General features: G+C 43.8%; 1 protein-coding gene across 3 annotated transcripts in view; it reads right to left on the minus strand.

The window, feature by feature from the left end:
• Positions 1–1,761: 1,761 nt before the first annotated feature.
• LOC129713736 (SUN domain-containing protein 2-like) overlaps positions 1,762–21,494 on the minus strand; it is a 67,561-nt gene continuing 47,828 nt past the window's right edge. For 2 of the 3 annotated variants that reach the window (XM_055662999.1, XM_055662998.1), the window contains 5 exons: positions 19,464–19,548; positions 15,477–15,592; positions 13,222–13,389; positions 10,510–10,602; positions 1,762–8,573 (listed from right to left, as the gene is read on the minus strand). In XM_055662999.1, coding sequence (XP_055518974.1) covers positions 8,460–8,573; positions 10,510–10,602; positions 13,222–13,389; positions 15,477–15,592; positions 19,464–19,548 — 576 coding nt within the window. In that variant the 3' untranslated portion in view covers positions 1,762–8,459. The remainder of the gene's footprint in view (positions 8,574–10,509; positions 10,603–13,221; positions 13,390–15,476; positions 15,593–19,463; positions 19,549–21,494) is intronic. The other variant, XM_055663000.1, reaches the window with a different exon arrangement.

Here is a 21,494-nt window from a genome sequence, read left to right on the forward strand (position 1 = left end):
TTAATCCCTACTCTTTGTTTCCTGTCTGCCAACCAATTTTTTATCCATGTCAGCACTCTACCCCCAATACCATGTGCCCTAATTTTGCCCACTAATCTCCTATGTGGGACCTTATCAAATGCGTTCTGAAAACCCAGGTACACTACATCTGCTGGCTCTCCCTTGTCCATTTTCCTAGTTACATCCTCAAAAAATTCCAGAAGATTAGTCAAGCATGATTTCCCCTTCATAAATCCATGCTGACTCGGACCGATCCTGTTACTGCTATACAAATGTGCCGATATTTCATGTTTAATAATTGACTCCAGCATCTTCCCCACCACCGATGTCAGGCTAACTGGTCTATAATTCCCTGTCTTCTCTCTCCTACATTTCTTAAAAAGTGGGATAACATTAACTACCCTCCAATCCACAGGAACTGATCCTGAATCTATAGAACATTGGAAAATTATCACCAATGTGTCCACGATTTCTAGAGCCACTTCCTTAAGTACCCTGGGATGCAGACCATCAGGCCCTGGGGATTTATCAGCCTTCAATATTTGGCAAATAAAATTCAAAGATGTTTTATATACAGAATAACTCTGTGCCACTGTGATCCTAAAAGGTTGTGTGAAAGCAAGAGAATATGGATACAGTTAATTTTGTGACACTCTTTACAACAGATGATGTGGTTGCTAAGAGGGAAATAAGAAGTGCGATAAACATTAAAATCTTTAATTTATAATGTACTGTTTAATCTGACACAATCCGGCCTGGCTGATTGTTACAATTGTGAGACAGTGTTGTGCTGGGCTTTTGACCATTAGACACGTAGTTCATGCTAATGAGGCATGGGTCACGAAAGATCACTATTTTATAGCAGAGGCTACATGCTGGCAGTTGTCTACAACTTCTGTCGCACTTACGTGTCCTTGGCACGCTAATTACGCGACCTTGTGGTCGCGTTGAGGCGCAACGGTCCCGTGCGACTTCATGCATCCGCACAGCCGTCTGGAGTGCGTGACCTCATTTGAAGATGGACACAAAATGCAGGAGTAACTCAGCAGGACCGGCGACATCTCTGGAGAGAAGCAATGGATGATGTTTCAGGTCGAGACCCTTCTTCAGTCTGAAAGAAGGGTCTTGACCCGAAACGTCATCCATTTCCTTCTCTCAAGAGATGCTGCCGGTGCCGCTGAGTTACTCCAGCATTGTGTGTCTATTTTCAATTTTCTTGGCCACGCTCTGGGTGTAGTAGTGGGGGCAGATCCGGACCGCAACGGCCGTGAGCCCCAGGCCGAGCTCAGCAATCCTTTGCCTGCTTCTGCTGCTGTTGATGAAGAGACGTTGCGTCGCGCCAGGGTCTTGGGCCTGCCCCACTTTGGCCGTCAGTTACGCGACAGGCCTGTGGTGGGCGAAGATTTTGTTTGCTACAAAATTTCAGAGCGCCGCGTGAGAAACCGCGCACAACACCATACACCTCCGCGCTTCTCAGTGGGACCGGCCCCGCGCGGCCACACGATGCCTGTGCGCCTCAACGCAACGACGAGGTTGCATAATTTGCGTGCCAAGAACACGCAAGTGGGACAGGGCCTTACCTAACCACCCGCAGATATCTACCTCTCAATGTACTTAGTCAGCCTTTGGAAAAACTAAGAGTTGAAACGGACTTTTTGCCTTCAAAATATTTAAAATAACTTGGACAAGCTTATTTGGATACACTGACATCCTGCTATTGATGTTTATTCATTCTTAAATATGTAAAAAATACATCAGACCTTTTCAATGCATTTGAAGCTTTAATTTTCGGCAGTGCAAACAAAACATTAAGTTAAGAGAGTAGCATAAAAAAATAAAAATTCCAGAATTCTTGTAAGTATAGAAAAAACTTGCATTGATCAAGTAGTTAAGTCATGGTAGAACTGATAATGTAAATACATACAAACTATATTTAATTTTGATGGTAAACAATAAGCAGTAAAGGGCCGAACTAATTTTTTCCAGAATAAACAAATACCGTTACTTCTGCTTTTCAGTTTCAAGCTTTACAGTAAAATATCCTTACACATCAGGAATCAAACCATTGTTTTATCACAACAAAACACTAATATATCAAACACTGCATGTGTTGGAATGAAGTAAAACAGTAATATTAGAGATATTAGCGGCAAAATACAATGTGCAGCTCATGTATTAAGTGGTTTTGCATTTATATTCTGATTAAAACCTACTGCCTTGTACAGCATGGATGACTCACCAGCTTCAACAATCGCAATATTTTTTTAAATCAGGAAATAAAACACCCTTTTTAATCGTGTCCGTATATTTTTATAGATGATAGCCCTGTCAATAAATACTTTCATACAATAGTTATGTAAAAACGTTAGTTGGCAATAGTTTACATTCATTTTGCTGGTTCTCTATGAATCACTGTGACAAATCCTTTAACAAATTTTAAAAGGTGCTTGTGAGCAGTGCAACAGCATGGTAGTGCAAATATTGCCTCATGACACAGAGCAGGTTCAGTTAATACTGCAGGTCATTAAGCTAAAGTATTTGGCGACCAGCGCTTGTCTTCTGACATTTTTCCATATTAGTTAAATATGTTTTAAACACCAACTGCAGGAAATAAAAAACGTATGGGGAAGGAGAACAAAATTAAAATTCTAACCACATACAAGCCGATACTGGATTTTATAATTTAAGACTAGACCAAGGGTTCCCATCCTGGGGTAAATTTACCCAGGGGGTAAATTTCACCAACCGGGCGGGTAAATTTGTTGATTCTGGGATTAACCAGAATCTGAGTGAATAACATGTAAAATACACCATCAATCTGAACGAAACTTGCCACAGCACATCACAGGATAGTGGTGAGTAAGGGCCAAAAATTTGTGTCTTGTTTGCTTGCATGTGAGCAAGTCCTGGAAACGCTGCCAAAATGGTACACGATAGTGCTACAATTTTTGGCCCGCCTTACTCACCATTGTCCTGGAGTGTGCAAAAGCCAAGTTTCATTCAGATTGTTGTTATATTTTACACGGTATTGACATTTTAAACTTTACAAAAATCACTTTTTCACTTGCCCTGCCCATCAGCCGCATTACAATAACGTCACGATGGGATCGCGAATCACATTTACATTAAAGAATTGCCGTAACTCGCATCATGACGGAGATCTCTGGCGTCACAACGGGAACCCCTCAGCAGTTGTGAGATAAGGGAGAGCGGTTGAATATAGCCTGGGAGGGATGGGCCCATGGGTCCGACCTGGTCTAGTTGAAAATAAGTGTGATAAATCTGACTTTTTGAATAAAAGCAAAGTGATGGATGTTAAATCAGAAAATGCAATACTCCTTAATTTCAGGCCCGTAGATCAATAATTTCTAGATCAGATACTGTCCAATATTGGATGCAAATCAAAGCTGGCCTATGCAGCCCCCAAAGAGCATACATCCAACTCTCGAAAGTCTTCCCCATTTCATTGCTTCAATTTCCCACTTTAATCAATGGAAACTCCTTTTGATCAGATTTCCAATTAATACGACGGCCTGAAATTGCTTCTCAGATTGTGCATGGCAGAATTCCTGTTCATGTCTTGTTTAAAACAGTCCATGATGCTAAAAGATAGCTTCCAAAGCTGTTTTACCATCTTGTACTGTATATAGATACATTTAAGGTTGATTTCTTATGGCCAAGTTCTTAATAACCACTGAAAAGTTATTTTGGTAATTTGGAAGAGATTTGCGTACCATATAATATAACGGTTGAATATGCTTTTGATGAACAATTAATGGTGCGGGGAATGAAGAGAAGCACAATTGAAATGGAACTGGAAAGGTTAAACTGCATTGGCAGAGGGCAAGGTCTCATCGCAATCATAGGTTTCTCTGATAGTGGTAGGCCAGTGTTGTTGAGGAAGGTAATCAGATAATAGTGGAAAGGCCTAAGTGAAATGTAAAGCAGGTGGAAAGTAAATCAGAAATGCCATGTCTAGGTGCGGTATGACAGATTTTCACGAGAATGTAGTTCAGTCTGGGAACATTGTTGTAGACAGTACTAACTCTTTACCCTTCCCCAAAGCATTTCCAATGTTTGAGTTTTAAACAGACTTTCCTTAAATCAACAGTATGAGGGTAGCTGGTTAGCAATGTATTTCTTACATATTCCATACATGACACTTGAGAATGAAGCATTTCCCATCTATGAACAAAATCACATGGGCAAACACAAGAAAGATTTGAAAATAACAAGTTCAACAAAATGAACAAATGGATGAAAAAATAAATTGCAACTAGCTCCTGACATACTGTTAGCCAGAATTCCTGTACCTGTACCTCCAACTGTTTAGTCAAATAGCTACTTAGTTATTTAGTTAAAACTTCCATGAGGGAATTTCCGATTTCATTTTCATTCTTAACCAAATTTTGCACTGTAACTGTATAGCAGAAGGGGCCAAACTACAACTGTAGCCCTGCTCTGCTCAGTGTAATGAGAAGATGCATACCACAGTCGTGTAGATGGTTTGATGATCTTGTATTCTTACTCAATGTCATACTTAATACATGCTAGAGGTAGCAATGTTACAAAATTTTGAGATTTTAAAAATCAAGTCTTTAATTTATCCCATCAGATAAAGCATAAAAAGTTTAATTTGACACCTAATTCACTTTCATATCTTCAGTATTAAAAAAGTCATGGCCATTTTCATACTCGGAAATTAGCATCTTGTTCCCTATTGCTTTTTCATTGACTTAATACAAAAGCTGTGATCGAGAACAGTCAAAAGCCCATAACTTTCTTAAAAATTAAGAGAACTGAAATAAATTTTCAGTTATTATAGATTGAAGCATTCTGAAACGAATATGAAACAATCTTACTTAGATGACTTGAAATTAAAGCATATAATTAGTTAGACCTAATTGTAGCTAATTACAAAATTCAATTACTAGATCTAAACATTTATCTATTTCTTAAGAATAGATTAACATTTTTAAATAGCCTAAGTGTCCAAATAACATTCACACAAGAATTCACAATATAACATAATTTTTAAAGCTCATTGTCATGGGTTTATAGGCCAAATGGAAGGAATATAATGTTTAATACCTGTAAATTAATGGTAATTTAAATCAGCTTGCGAGTGGGTTTTTCTGGAACGCAACCATTTGGAATGTTGCGGTTGCGGTGATTTTAGTCCCCCATATCTGCAGCAAAAACACTGCCGGTTCTTCGGGGGGAAAAAATCACCGTTTCGCAACTTAAAATGTGAATTAAATGCATCTTAAGAAACACTTTTATACATAAAAATAAACTACTTTCTTTTACCTGTCCCCTACATAAAATCCGTCCCTGTTGTCGGCATTGACGGCTTCAGAAGCCGTCAATGCCGCGATAACTTGTCCAGCGATAACTTGTCGGGCGAATTTAAAAAAAAACCCACACAGAACAGCCGTTGGAACGATTCTTTAGCAAAGTCTTGCACTCCAACAAAATATAATCCAGGACCAGGTCGGAAAAAAAAAAACGCGTTTTAACCCCGCCCCCCCCCCCCTCAAACACGCCAAAATCGCACACACGGCCAGTGGCAGAATTGCAGCGCCGCTGAAGGTAAGTATTGTAACATACCTACTAGAGGGAGCCTTTAACATTTTCAACATGTTACTTCTGCTCAATAATAAAATATGTACTCATAAGAATTTTAAACTCCAGTGGAACTTAACATAGGAAGAGCATTTTGGGTCAATTGTATAAAGTGAACGGGTACAAAGCTGATCAAATGGTAAAAGGGGCCATGATGAAATAAGTTTATCAGAGAATATTTTTCTGAGGCTAGCTATCATCTGGCCCGCGGCAGCCTGAAGTCGCGGTCTGCAGAGCTCCAGCTGGCGCAGCGTCCGGAGCCTGGGATCCCTCGTTGGGGACCCGGGAGAAGAGCTCCGACCGCCGGCCCGTGACCAGCTTCTACCGCGGATGCGGCGGGGATTTACCATCCGGAGCGGGATCCCTCGCCAGGGATCCCTGGAGAGGAGCTGTCACTGCTGGCCCTGCGGCCCTGCACTCTGCGGTGCTTCTGACTGAGGCGCGGCGGGGACTTTAAATCTTCGACCGCCGGCCTACACCATCTTGAAGCCGCAGTCTCCGGTGAGGAGGCACTGATTCAGGACTTACTTGGACTCGCGTTGTCTGAACATCTGGACGCCCGCAGTGGCGACTGTGGAGAGTGGAGGTCCCGACCACGGGGGGGAAAATGTAGGAGAACTGGCCAAATTTTGTGCCTTCCATCACAGTGGTGAATGTCTGTGTAAATTTTTATTGTGTATTGTGTGTTTTTTTTTATTGTACCGCTGCTGGCAAATTAATTTCACTTGCACTTATGTGCAAGTGACGAATAAAACTTGATTGATTGATTGAATTATGTTGTGCAACTTCAGTGCAGCAAGAATAATTCACTTCAATTAAATATATCAATCCACATGTGGGAGTCTTGACATTGTTCGCATTTATAGCCTAAAGCCATTTGTCATTGAGATGGTGATGAGCTATATTTTTGGATCACTTTCACAATTTGATACAAGTGTGTAGGCAATATCAAACAGCTAAACTGTATGCAACATTGCCATGGACCTGGAGTCACATTGAGGCCAAACAATGGTTGGAGAGATCTCTATTCAGAATCTGTTATATTTTTAATTAATATAAACCCATTAATATAAGCTTCACCATTGCTTTGATTTTGTCTTAGTTTCAAAATAATATACATTGACCCTTAATTAAAAAATGTCAGAAAATTCTTTGAAATTTTGTTCATCCTTTGAAACTGTGCTTTTTTTTCTAACACCCGTACATTCAACACTCGCCCAGATAATTGAGGAAATTCATTAGTTGCCAAAGATATGGACTGACTATTAATCTAAAGTGGGTGAGTCGAGCATCAATAAAACTTTTACAAATGCATAGGAATATGAATTTGGGGATTAATGCATATTCACAAATTCATACGGCAGCAGAGGGCTTGTCATTCTGGCTTGTTTAGTGACTGAACTATCGATAAGTTTAACAGAAACTTAACACTGCTGATGCTAAGAAATGAACGCAGATTTTGCAGAAAACTTGCTGCTCATTACACCGAGCAGAGCAGGGTTACAGTTGTAGTATGGGACCAGGAACCTTCAAACACAGATAGCAGCAGTGCTGCACTTAAGCAACTGAATAAGCAATTAGAAATTGGCAGTACACGCAAAGCTTGCAACATCCTATTAAACGCACAAATCAAAAAGATTGGACAGCTTAAAATAAAATTCAATAAATATTTGTAATTTGTCACAGCCTCCTCTTGGAAAGCAACCATAAATGCAGGTGACTCAGGAAGACACCCAGCCAGTCAAGATACTGTCAAAGCATGTAGCAATTGGTAATAACATATCAGCTTTGTTCTCTACCCATGTACATAAGAGACAAAAAAGTAACGTGGATTTCCAGACAGTAAGTGATCTGGACTTACCCAGGCCATCTGACTGGTGGGAATTAGAATTCTTACAAAGATACCTGAATTTTCTGGAATTCTTCTATATTCCACAGCAGGCCAACAGGCCTTTGTGTGCTGTACTGCCACATTTGCATAATATTCTTGCTGGAGATCGGAGGTGGGAGCAATTCATGTCAAAGACTAGGTGCAGGAAAATTAATACTTTTAGTTAAAATAGAAGCCATTTAACAACAGTCCAAATGGATAGTTGATCAGCACAACAGTTAATTCTTGATAGATGCAATGCCTGCATTGATCTGTCTTGTATTGAAATGTGGTTGGGTGGTATTGGAATTTCAGTCGGGTGTATGATAACCATTACAAATGTTCGACCATTTGCAAACTCTATACCAAGCTGAAATTAATGGTTATGTACAAGAGGAAAAGCCCAGATGCACCTTAAAAAAAGATGACATTGTTTGCTAGTGCGTTCTTGTATTTCATTGTTGCGGTCGACATTGTTGCGGGAGATCAACTTTCAACCAATATAATGGAATTTTGAATGTCCAGTACAAATTGTTTAAAATCAATGCGTCATGAAATCCATCATGAAAACGAGAACTGATTTTTTTCCCACAGGGATGAACAGGTGGACACTGAATCTGAAGGGTGTACTTTGATAAGAAACAAAACTATTCAATTCCTATTATTCTTGTCCAAATTACTTATGGCGGATGATGTATGCAGTCTTGAAACTGAGAGTTTCTCTTCAATACTTTCCAGTTCTAAATACCTTTGAATTTGTTTCCTGAAAAATGGTCTTCTTTTGTTTGCAACAAGGAACACAGCAGAGCAGAGTTTGGGCGGTAGAGCTAGTTAGAACTGTTGCCGGCTCTGAAGCTTCGGATGTAGAGAAAGTAAAAACTTGGCAAAGTTTGTAAGGTAGGGCTGTAGAGCGCAGGGTAGAGGTTGGTCGGGTTGTAGAGCACGGGGTAGCCGACTTCCAGAATCACATCGCTGGTTCTCCGTGGACACGGAACCGGTAGATGCAAGTGTATTCAGGATGACCCCAATTGCTATTCACCCGCAGTTCAATTACTTTGTATGCTGCAGCATCTTTATTCTACAAAGTAAAAAAACAGATCAGGGAATCTGCTTCAGTATGAAAGTACTGCAGGCAGGAGAGAAGATGGATTAGCTACAAACCAGACTTAAAACATCCTGCTGATCATGGATTTCAGGACATTCTATTCAATTACATACAGCATTGATAACAAGCATTTTATCATGGAAAAGGTAGATGTTTTACAGAGGTATAAGAAGAACATGGAACTCAAATTACAGCAGGAAATACTAGGAGCAACAGCTTTACTCCATGTAGCATCGTGGATGGGGAGAGAACATGCTTACTTACACAGGCTTGCTTTGCGGCAACTGACAAACTGTGAATAAAGTGGCCATGAAAGATAAACTTCTATTCTGGAGTAACTCAGTGGGCCAGGCAGCATTCCTGGACCTGCCTGACCTGATTAGTTACTCCAGCATTTTGCATCTTTCCTTGGTAAACCAGTATCTGCAGGTTCTTGTTTCTACAATCTGTAATCTGGATTGGTTTAACAAGTTTGAAACTTGTAGATGCTTCAAGTAGATCAGTCACTGATCCAGCACTCCTTGGTTTCCCTATCTTTGCACCAGAAAACATGTTTATCCTTGACCAGATTGCATGAATGGTCAACAAAAAAAAGTATCTCTGCACACCTGCTGTCTGACCCGAGTATTTCTAGCATTGTGTTTTAGTCCTCCATCACCTGCAGATTTGCAATTTTTAATTTTCAACTTGTCATTTGTTCCAGTTGATAATACGAGTCTAAAGAAGGGTCTCGACCCGAAACACCTCCTATTCCTTCTCTCCAAAGATGCTGCCTGTCCCACTGAGTTACTCCTGCATTTTGTGTTCATCTTCGGTGTAAAGCATCTGCAGCATCAGCATTTCCTTCATACACAATGCGCAAACACAAACTCCCATACTATCCAAACATATTTAATTTTCAGCAAAAGACGTATGTGAGAGAACTTACTGACAGTCCATCTGATCCTTTGGGTCAGATCTTACAGCCAAGACCCATGAGCATTACTGAAGGGGGCTGCAAATCTGTTCAGTTGAGAAGGGATCAGCTACAAGCAAGATTGGGGAAAGGGGGTTGGACATGAATCTACAATAGAGCCTCCATTGTAAGTCTTAACTGATCAGTGGCACAGGAACAAGAATGATTGGGGTTTGATCTTGGGGATCAAGAGGCCAGTACAGGGCCTACCTTAGGTTCCAACCAGTGTTGCATTGTGAAGGTAGAAATAAATTGTGGAGAACAATACATGAAGGAAATTAGCATTAGTAAAACAAAAAAGTAACTAAAGATGATAAATCCCCATGGCTGGCCCAACTGGCTGGTTTCCAATGGCTGGTTTCCCCATGGCTAGTTTCCAAACACAGGTTTGTAGATTAATTGGCTTGGTATAAATGTAAATTGTCCCTCTTTTGTGTTTTGTGAGTCTGTGGAATTCTCTGCCTCAGAGGCCGGTTCTCTGGAAACTTTCAAGAGAGAGCTAGATAGGGCTCTTGAAGATAGGGGGATATGGGGAGAAGGCAGGAACGGGGTAATGATTGTGGATGATCAGCCATGATCACATTGAATGGCAGTGCTGGCTTGAAGGGCCGCATGGCCTACTCCTGCACCTATTGTCTATTGATAGTGTGAGTGAGCGGGGATCGCTGGTTGGTGCGGACTAAGGGCCTGTTTCAGCACTGCATCTCTGAGCTAAACTAAAACATGGGTGAAGTCAGCACCAAAACTCAGAATCACAGTTCAAACACCAGTGAGCAAACTGTCAAATATTGGCACATGCCAGATTTTGGTTAACAGTTACTACATCGCAAAGCATATTTTTGTAAAAGATAGATAAATATTTGAGGCAAAGGAAAATAAAAGTTGGAAGGAAAAGGCCAAGGTTTATAGGATTGTTCCAGCAAAGAATCAATGATCCTTTATGTACTTCCATACCTGCACTTCAAACATCTGGATTGAATCCCCTTCCACGTTATACGTGTACTGTCCCAAAAGGACCCCTTCGGCTTGATTTTCATCATCCAAGCCCTGTGAACAAGTAGAAATTAGCAAGCTTTGCACACAGAAAATTACTCTCCAGTCACCCCAACAATTATACAAGCTGGTGGTAGCAGGACTTTCATCCTTGCCTGGAAGAAAGATTGGTTGAATATATAAAGTCATTTCATTTCAAACAGAACTAGTATTTCCCTAAAAGTCAATTGGGAAAATGTCATCACCTCATCTGTACACAATCAAACAGAATTAAACAATGTCCTGCATGCGTAGCATCAACTCTCATCTGTGGTAGAATCACCACAGGGTCCCACCACAGGGGCCTCATCAGGCACCTCTATACCCACAGAACTATAGTGGAAGCAAGTCATCCTCAATCCTGAGAGAATACCAGTGAAGAATTGTTCACCCCCACTCAGGAAAGCACGGCATAAAAATTGTTCCTATTATTGATAATATTGGCCAAATAAAATGTCACAAAATGGAGAATCTATGTACAGGTGCACAACCTTTTATCCGGAGTTCCGGAAACCGAAAAACTCCGAAAACCGGCCATTTTTTCCAGGATGTCGTCTGCACACCAAAGCTCGCGTTTGGTGCCAAATTTGACCCGAAACGACCCACGGTCAACCCAGGTCTGTACTACTGTAGCGGCTGCCTCCTCCCCGGAGACCGGGGAGATACTTAAACATCTGTAAATCGATACTTAAACATCTGTAAATCATTGCTTAAATGTTAGTCAGTTTAGTTTGGAGGGCTTTTATGTAGGGGGGGGGGGGGGGGGGGGAGGGGGGGGGGGGGGGGGTGGTGGGGGGGGGGGGGGGGGGGTAAACTTTAGTTCTTAGGCCCCTACCTGGGCGGAGAGGCGGGGGAGCGGTCAATGCCTTACCGGGTCGCCGTGCAGTAAGCTCCGCAGCGCTGTGGCCGCCAACTCCCAGCTGGGGCTGCGGGTGTCCGGCCGCCGGCGGCGCCGGTTGTAGCTCCGACCCCGGCAACTCTACCCCTGGCTGCGAGGCGCTCCAAATCCACCGCCGCCAGCGGCCGGGACGCCCGCAGCCCCAGCTCCGCGAATGTTGGGAGTCGGTGGCGTCGCAGTGCTGGGATACCAGCGGGGAGCAGGCAATGCCTTACCGGGTCGCCGTGCGGTAAGCTCCGGAGCGCTGTGGCCGTCGACTCCCAACATTCGCGGAGCTGGGACTGCGGGCGTCTGGCCGCGGGCGGCGCTGGATTTGGAGCGCCTCGCAGCCAGGGGTAGAGTTGCCGGGGTCGGAGCTCCAACCGGCAGCGCCCGCGGCCGGACGGAGCCCCCAGCTCCGCGATGTTGGGAGTCGCCGACCAGGTAGGGGACTAAGAATTAAAGTTTCCCCCTTCACCCCACCACCACCACATAAAATCCCTCCAAACTAACTGACTAACATTTATGCGATGATTTACAATGATTCCCCAGTCTCCGGGGAGGAGGCAGCCGCTCCAGACTTTTCAAGCCGCCGCGCTACCTACCTAATCTACGCTAAAAATCTTCCATTCGGAAATCCGAAAATGTCCGAAATCCGACAAGTGTCTGGTCCCAAGGCTTTCGGATAAAAGGTTGTGCACCTGTATTTGCAAAGCCTGCTTGTCCTCTTTATATGAAAGTTGCATAGCTAAGAGTCACGGCTCCACGATGTCTGGACCCTGGGAGGAAGTTGAGGATAAGGTGAGGTCCAGATGTCCTTCGTATTGTAAGGGTTTTGCAGAAGAGCTGAGCAGGTTTGCAAATGCATGATTAGGATTGGTCATAGGATGGGGTGTTGTAAAGTATTGTTAATTTATGTTGCTGAGTGTTTGTGCTGTTATCTTGTGATTGGTTACAAAGTGTGAAGCCTTGTTCAAATTATTTATACTACAGGTACCTGGAGAAATGTTTCTATACTTTGGTTAACTGTCTTCCAACTAGAAGCTTCTGTGGAAACACTGTAATAGGGTACCTTGTGATTGGGTTAGGGATCTGTCAATAATTGTATAATATGACCGATATTTGTGATTGGCTTGTAGGGGCTGACTTTCTCCCCCCCCCCATATAGTTTCGCGCCACGGGTCCGATGCCCTATAAAAGAGGGGGACTCCACATGGATTAGAGCCGATCTTCTGGGAGAGCATTTGGAACCGTGCTGACTTGCTGGAGGTGTCTGCTCGCATGGAGGGCTTGGACAAGTAAAGACAAGGATCGGACCCGCGGTGTGGTTAGGTATTGTGTAGGAAGTTTGTTTGTGTGGGTGAGAATAGAGTTAGTTGACCCAGTGCTTGACTCAGTGTTTTTATTGAACTAGACTAAGTTGAGGATTGTGCAATAAAGTGACAAAACCCAGTGAAAACCCAGAATCACAGTTCAAACACCAGTATGAGCAACTTGTGCAGCATGAAAGATTGAAGATTAATATAATCTTCCTAATATAGGGCCTTCTATTTGAGGGATTATTGTTCTGGACTGTGAAATGGAATTTGCTCATTTTTAACGGAACTTATTAATGCTATTGACGTGGATTGTGAGACCACTCGGGATCCTGAACACGGAATCCACTGTCCAAGAAAGCCTTGCCATGTTCAGCAGCATGCTCCAGACAAGCACCATGGTTCCCAAACATACACTCATATTCTATACGTTTCACTCACATAAACAGAGAAGTCTTGAGGGGCACTTCTAATTGATTCATGCAGAGAAATTGATCTTGGAATGTGCTCTAGGGTAAAGGTTGTAGGCCTGATCTGGACAGCAAGTTCGATGACAACAAAGCCTTGGGAGCCTTTAAATGCCCAACAGTTCCCAGGATGAACCTCCGGCTGCAAGAGAGAACAAGAACAAAAACATTAGGAAATATTCTCAGTTTAGTTTAGAGATACAGCGGAGAAAAAGGCCCTTCAGCCCACGCATGCCCGCATATTAACATTATCTTACTCGCACTCCGGACAATTTTTTTAAACATTTACCAAGCCAATTAACCTACAAATCTGTACGTCTTTGGAGAGTGGGAGGAAACCGAAGATCTAGGAGAAAACTCACACAGGTCACGGGGAGAACGTACAAACTCCGTACAGACAGCACCCATAGTTGGGATCGAACCGGGGTCTCTGGCGCTACAAGCGCTGTAAGGCAACAACTCTACCACTGTGCCGCCCACAATTATCCCCCTTCCTTTCAACAGAACACTGATTCTTCCTAAAGGGACAGCAAAGATTTGGATTTTTGGACACGATCCACATGAAGATACGAGGATATTTACAGAATAATGAAAGGCAGAGTGGATGTGGAAAGGATGTTTCCACTGGTGGGAGAGTCTAGGACCAGAGGTCACAGCCTCAGAATTAAAGGGTGCACCTTTAGAAAGGAGGTGAGGAGGAACTTCATTGCCACAGAGGGTTGTGGAGGCCAAGTCAGTGGATATTTTTAAGGCAGAGATAGACCAATTCTTGATTAGAACGGGTGTCAAGGGTTATTTTGGGAACAGGGATGGGTTGTTGGGATGGGGGTTACTATGGCAGGAATCTGCAGTATCGACCCCTCAATGTTTTCTGCCAATTTACCTCAACCCTGCACAATGAGAAAACGCGCTACAATTTTCCAGCAGAGCCCATTGCTGCTTTTGGTTCATGGTGTGACAATTATTAAGTTAATGCAGAGAACAGGAGTTACTGAGACATTTTTAACACACTGCCCCCAACACAGATACTCTCACACCATCTACAAAGTATCAGGACAAGTACCTGAACCAGCAGGACCTGTCTCGGGCAGTTTGATCAAATGCAACACAAAATATGCTTTCTCCCATTTCCTCTAAATCTTTCTTTGCTTTAAAACCTCAACCCTCTGGACTTAGGCACCTCTGTAAGCTACAGGCAAATGCTGGCAAATGGGATTAGTTGATGGTTGGACGTGGACGTGTTGGGCACAAAGGGCCTGTTTCTGTGCTAGATGACGCCAGAAGTGGATTTAAAAAATCTGAACTCAATTGAAGATTTGACAAACACACTGGCAATCTACATCCAGGGGAGAGGAATGGGGACCATAAAGCATCGTAGTTTGGTTAAAGCAGATGGAAGGAGCCCACTTTTCCTTAATGAAGGATATTTTTGCTATGGAGGGAACACATCAGAAGTGCAGCAGATTAACTGTAGGGATGGCTGGGCTGACGTATGAAGAGCAATCTGGTCAATAGTCACTGGGGTTTGGAAGGAATGATCATTTTATAGAAACCTACAAAATGTAGAAGTTGTAACAGGACTGGAAGATTAGAGGTAAGATGTTCGTGATGCTGGGGAGTTTCAGGACCAGGATCACCGTGCGAGGATAAGGTGAGGTCATGTAGAACTCGGAGGGAGAGAAATCTCTTCATCCAGATGGTGAACCAGAGGAATTCTCCATCATGGAATGCAATTGAAATCAGATTGTTGAATATACTCATGACTTAAATATTGTTCTTGTAGCTAGAGGGACCAAGAGGTATGGGGAGAAAGGTATGGGGAGTCCCCCAACTGGGGACTCAATTTGGATGATCAGCCATGATCATACTGAGGGGTTGAGTGGGCTTGAAGGGCCACATTGCCTACTCCTGTTGATAATTTCCATGTTTCTATTCCATATCCCACAACTGTGGTACTGAACAAGCACGCATGGTGGGCCAATACATGATTATTTTGGACATATATATCAATAACTTACATTCTTCTGACAGGGAAGAAATGTTATGCAGACAGAGTATGTTTCACATAAACCTGGGGAAAGCAGAAGACACACACTAGTTGTGGTGCCCCCAACAGCAAATCTTGAAGTTGTGGACCTATAGCGTCCCTGTACCTTGCTGCCTCTAGGAGAGTATTCAAAGGTCACTGCTTTCAAGACAGAAGGGAGCAGCAGTACAAGGATTATATACCTGAATGACAGCTCTGGGTGACCGAGATTGGTACCACAGTGGAAAGCCAAACAGACTAAGAAGAGCGGTCTTGGTCTCTAACGTCTCTGTGCAGCGCGTGTGGATCACACTGCCACCTAACAAGAGAAAAAATAATTATAATCATATCACTGAATGGACAAAGTTAATCATGAATCATTCAAGAAATATACAGGTTTGCAGAGAACTGCAAAACTCTGGCAGAGGGATTGGAAAGTTTTTGCTTGAGTGCTGACCACTAAGAAGAACTTTCCAATTTGTCCAAGAACTCAACACATCCAGCACAAATGCAGAAATAATTTAATGTTACAATCACAATTGATTAAGTAAATTTGAAAGCTAATTTTCATACAATGTCCAACAGGTTGGAGCACAGAATCCAGCTGAAACTTTAAATACACAGCTGAATGGCCACCAGGTGGCAGTAGTTGGATAAGTACCCTCCCAAATCTCAACCATTTACTTGCTCTCATCATTTTTCCATTCTATACAACTAGAATAAACAAGGAGCTGTTTTTGCAAAAAATTAAGCACAATGAGAAAGATTTCTGTAACATAAAATGAGAGTAAAACTGCTACCTGCTGACCAAGGTATAAAAATATTGTTATTTGTGGGCAGTTAGCTGGGAACATGTGCAACAAATGACTGCTGTCTGCATAGGTTCTTTTTGTCAATAATATAAAGCCATATAGCATTACATCTGACCTAGTTTAGAGACTAACCAGAAAGGACAATTTATATTATAGACCATGATGTCAACCGAACACATCCATCTGACTGGACATGGTCTGCATCCCTCTACTCCCTGTCTGTACATGTATCTGTCCAAATGCCTTTTAAATATTACTATTGTATCTGCTTCCACCACCTCCCCTGACAACACACCTACAGCTGTGCAAGAAAAACTTGCCTCACACATCTCCTTTAAACATCCCCCCCCCTTCTCACCTTAACTCTATGCCCTCGTATATTTGACATTTCCACCCTGGGGAAAGACTGCCAACTCCATCTATATATCTCTCATCTATATTACTAAAACTCTGTTCTTGACCGGTTTCGGCTTTCTGTGATGCGGTTTCCGAGAGTACGCGCCACCTACGGCCATCATTTTTGGCCACCTCGCTCAGAGCCCCCCTCCGCCGCGTGTGTGCCGAGGATTTTTCCCGTCGCTGAAAATTGACAGAGATATTAATGTTTTTACAACATTCCCCATTCTCTCTGCTGGAGTGAGGGGGAGCAACTATAAAAAAAATTGGGGTTGGGTAGAAGTAAAAAAGGCACCCTCTCTCTCCCCCCTCCCTCTCCTCTCCCCCCTCTCTCTCCTCCTCTCTCTCCCTCCCCCCTCTCCCTCTCTCCCCTCTTCCTCCTCCCCCTCTCTCTCCCCTTCTCCCCCCCACTCCCCCCTCCCTCTCCTCCCCTCTCTCTCTCTCTCTCCCTCTCACCTCTCCTCCCCCCCCCCTCTCCCCCTCCCCCCCCCCTCCTCCCTCTCTCTCTCCCTCCCCCCCCTCTCTCTCTCCCTCTCTCTCTCCCCTCTCTCTCTCTCTTCTCTCCTCTCTCTCTCTCCCCTCTCTCTCTCCCCCCCCTCTCTCTCCCTCCCTCTCTCTCTCCCCCTCTCTCTCTCTCCCCCCCCTCTCTCTCTCTCCCCCCCCCTCTCTCCCCTCCCCCCCCCTCCATTAGCGTGAGTGCGGGAGGGGGGGGGGGGGTAGTTAGTGTGTGACGCTGCATGCCGCCTCCCCCCCCCACAACCACACGTTGGGGGAACAGACTTGGTCTAGTAATTTTATATACTTCTATCAGGTCTCGTCTCAGCCTCTGACGCTCCAGCAAAAGCATTCCGTTTGTCCAACCTCCCCTTATAACTAATATTCTATTCTAGCATTCTGTCTAATCCAGGCAGCATCCTGGTCATTCTGCAGACGGTTGAAACCTAAAGTAGATCTTCAGCTTTCTACACAATTCCAATTAAGTCCAATGTTAGTTTGAGAAGAACCAAGCTTCTATCCACATTTCAAACCATGAGCTTGTCTTCTTTCCTTGCACTTCTACAGTGTTTAAGATTTCATTCGTCTGCCACTAGTTGCATCTCCACCGATCCAGCTGGTGTCGATGTTCATCTCAAATGTCTCCTGGTCTCCAGTCTATCTATTTTGTTCTCACTTTCTCTGCAACTTAAACTTTGCTTCAAGGAATAAAACTGGCTAACCAACAGAAGAGGGGAGCAATTAAATCAGGGCAGCAGTGACGGATCGGTAGACCTGCCTGACAGCACCAGAGACTTGGGTTTGATCCTGACTACGGGTGCTGTCTGTACGGAGTTTGTACATTCTCAGGTCACAGGTCACATAGAGAGAGTACAGAGGAGATTTACTAGAATGTTGCCTGGGTTTCAACAACTAAGTTACAGAGATAGGTTGAATAAGTTAGGTCTTTATTCTCTGGAGCGCAGAAGGTTAAGGGGGGACTTGATAGAGGTCTTTAAAATGATGAGAGGGATAGACAGAGTTGATGTGGACAAGCTTTTCCCTTTGAGAATAGGGAAGATTCCAACAAGAGGACATGCCTTCAGAATTAAGGGACAGAAGTTTAGGGGGAATATGAGGGGGAACTTCTTTACTCAGAGAGTGGTAGCGGTGTGGAATGAGCTTCCAGTGGAAGTGGTGGAGGCAGGTTCATTGGTATCATTTAAAAATAAATTGGATAGGCATATGGATGAGAAGGGAATGAAGGAAGTTGTTCGGCACGGACTTGTAGGGCCGAGATGGCCTGTTTCCGTGCTGTAATTGTTATATGGTTATATGGTCACAAGGGGTCACAGTTTAAGGATAAGGGGGAAATCTTTTGGGACTGAGATGAGAAAAACATTTTTCACACAGAGAGTGGTGAATCTCTGGAATTCTCTGCCACAGGAGGTAGTTGAGGGCAGTTCATTGGCTATATTTAAGAGGGAGTTATGTGGCCCTTGTGGCTAAAGGTATCAGGGGGTATGGAGAGAAGGCAGGTACAGGATACTGAGTTGGATGATCAGCCATGATCATATTGAATGGCGGTGCAGGCTCGTAGGGCCGAATGGCCTACTCCTGCACCTATGTTTCCCTGTGACTGCATTCTCCGGCTGCTCTGGTTTCCTCCCACACTCCAAAGATGTTCAGGTTTGTAGGTTAATTGTAAGTTGTAAAATTGGCCAGAGAGCAGAATAAGACCCATCTTTTCTTCCACCTAATAACATTAAATGACTTGGAGTTCCAGATTTACAGATGATGCTGTGAACAGGGGATATTAATGGAATTGGAGGCAAATACAGAATAGGGTTTGAACAGGCTGGTTACAGCTGTAATTCAAATGTGAAATATTTCATTTTGGGAGGAGGAATAAGGCAATGTAAACTAGAGGGCACAATTCTAAAAGGAGTGAAGAAACAACAGTGTCTCTGGAATGGGTGACGTTTCGGGTCGAGTCCCTTCATCAGACCTTCACATCCTTCTTACACACGTGGGTGATATATGTGCCTTTGGAAGGAAGTTTAAAAACTCCTGTACTTTATAAATAACAGCTCAGGGTACAAGAGCAAAGAAGTGATGGGGGAACTTTGTAAAACACAGGCTTGGCCACAGCTGGAGTAGTGCATCCATTCCTGGCTGCCTTGCCCTCAGAAAGGCATGAAGCTTCGGAGAGAGCGCACAAGAGATTAACCAATGTGTTTGCAGGGATGGTGGAGCAATGGACAGAATGAAGATGGCCAATGGTGCCCCAGGGCAAGGCCATCCCACCGATGATACTATGAACTGGGGATATTAATGGAATTGGAGGCAAATACAGAATAGGGATTTTTGGGAGGATGATTAAGGCAATGAAATAACACCCCATTCCACAGGAGCAAGTCAAACATGACTAAAGTGCCAGCCCACACAACACCCTTTCAGTCTGTTACATTCAGTTTTACTTGGCCCGGGCTTTTGTCTGATACTTACCAGCAGATTCCAGTGCATAATCCACCAATCCAACCCTGTCAGCGCTGTACAGTTTCAAGGCTTGCTCCACAATGCTTTTCACTTCCTACCAAAGGAAAAAATAACAATAATGTGGGATAAGAAGGGGGCAGTAGAGTGCAATAGAGTGTAGAGCCCACACACATACAGAAACCAGACGGCAATGCTCCCTTCAACAGTTCCCACAAAATGATCCCTCTTATCCATTCCCATAATCTGGAATTAGCAAGGTCTAATAAAAGTGAGCAATGGAGAGCCCAAGTAGACAGGTCAATAATTATTAAAGTACATTGACATGGATAGGAGAGGTTTGGAGGGATATGGGGCAAACGCAGGCAGGTGGGACTAGTGTAGCAATGTTCTATTCAGTTTGACATTGCCTGACATTGTCCTTCACAGAAAGGTTCCTGAAGAAAACTACCTGTGACCACAAGTGATCAACGTAGAACGAGCTACAGACACTGGGAGAAGAACTCGATGGATCCCATCAGATGGTTCCCCAAGCAGACAGAGGAACTCGCCAACAGTAGTGTGAGGAGCCCTCCCAGTCAGAGACCCTGCCTGCTCGGTCAGAAAAGCACCCCACTGCATGCTGCCATTGAGATGGTTGTGGTGTGGACAACATTCACCAGGTGCACGAGTAGGCCATTTGGCCCTTCAAGCCTGCACCACCATTCAATATGATCATGGCTGATCATCCAACTCAGTATCCTGTACCTGCCTTCTCCATACCCCCTGATCCCTTTAGCCACAAGGGCCACATCTAACTCCCTCTTAAATATAGCCAATGAACTGGCCTCAACCACCCTCTGTGGCAGAGAATTCCACAGATTCACCACTCTCTGTGGGAATTTTTTTTCCTCTCATCTCAGTCCTAAAAGACTTTCCCCTTATCCTCAAACTGTGACCCCTTGTTCTGGACTTCCCCAACATCGGGAACAATCTTCCTGCATCTAGCCTGTCCAACCCCTTAAGATTTTTGTAAGTTTCTATAATCTTCTAAATTCTAGCGAGTACAAGCCGAGTCTATCCAGTCTTTCTTCATATGAAAGTCCTGCCATCCCAGGAATTAGTCTGGTGAACCTTCTCTGTACTCCCTCTATGGCAAGAATGTCTTTCCTCAGATTAGGAGACCAAAACTGTACGCAATACTCCCGGTGTGGTCTCATCAAGGCCCTGTATAACTGCAGTAGAACCTCCCTGCTCCTATACTCAAATCCATTTGCTATGAATGCTAACATACCATTCGCTTTCTTCACTGGCTGCTGCACCTGCATGCCTACTTTCAATGACTGGTGAACCATGACACCCAGGTCTCGTTGCATCTCCCCTTTACCTAATCGGCCACCATTCAGATAATAGGCTACTTTCCCGTTCTTGCCACCAAAGTGGATAACCTCACATTTATCCAAATTATACTGCAACTGCCATGCATTTGCCCACTCACCCAACCTATCCAAGTCACCTTGTAGCCTCCTAGCATCCTCCTCACAGCTAACACTGCCCCCCAGCTTCATGTCATCCGCAAACTTGGGAGATGTTGCATTCAATTCCCTCGTCCAAATCATTTATATTGTAAATAGCTGGGGTCCCAGCACTGAGCACTTGCGGTACCCCACTAGTCACTGCCTGCCATTCTGAAAAGGACCCATTTAGTCCTACTCTTTGCTTCCTGTCTGCCAGCCAGTTCTCTATCCACATCAATACTGAACCCCCAATATGGTGTGCTTTAAGTTTGCATACTAATCTCTTATGTGGGACCTTGTCGAAAGCCTTCTGAAAGTCCAGATATAACACGTCCACTGGTTCTCCCTTATCCACTCTACTTGTTACATCCTCGAAAAATTCTGTAAGAATGCACTGGGTGTTTGACAGGAAGGTCAGAAGAAGAATACAGGGGCATGGTTCACCCTGAGCAGTTGTGCATCAGTGATCTATGAGCTGTTCACAGGGACGCACAACAAGATAAATGTTAACTGCTGCTGGAAGATCATTATCTCAGTAGAAGACTTA

Source organism: Leucoraja erinacea, chromosome 37, assembly GCF_028641065.1.
Source record: "Leucoraja erinacea ecotype New England chromosome 37, Leri_hhj_1, whole genome shotgun sequence".
Classification (NCBI taxonomy): domain Eukaryota; kingdom Metazoa; phylum Chordata; class Chondrichthyes; order Rajiformes; family Rajidae; genus Leucoraja; species Leucoraja erinaceus.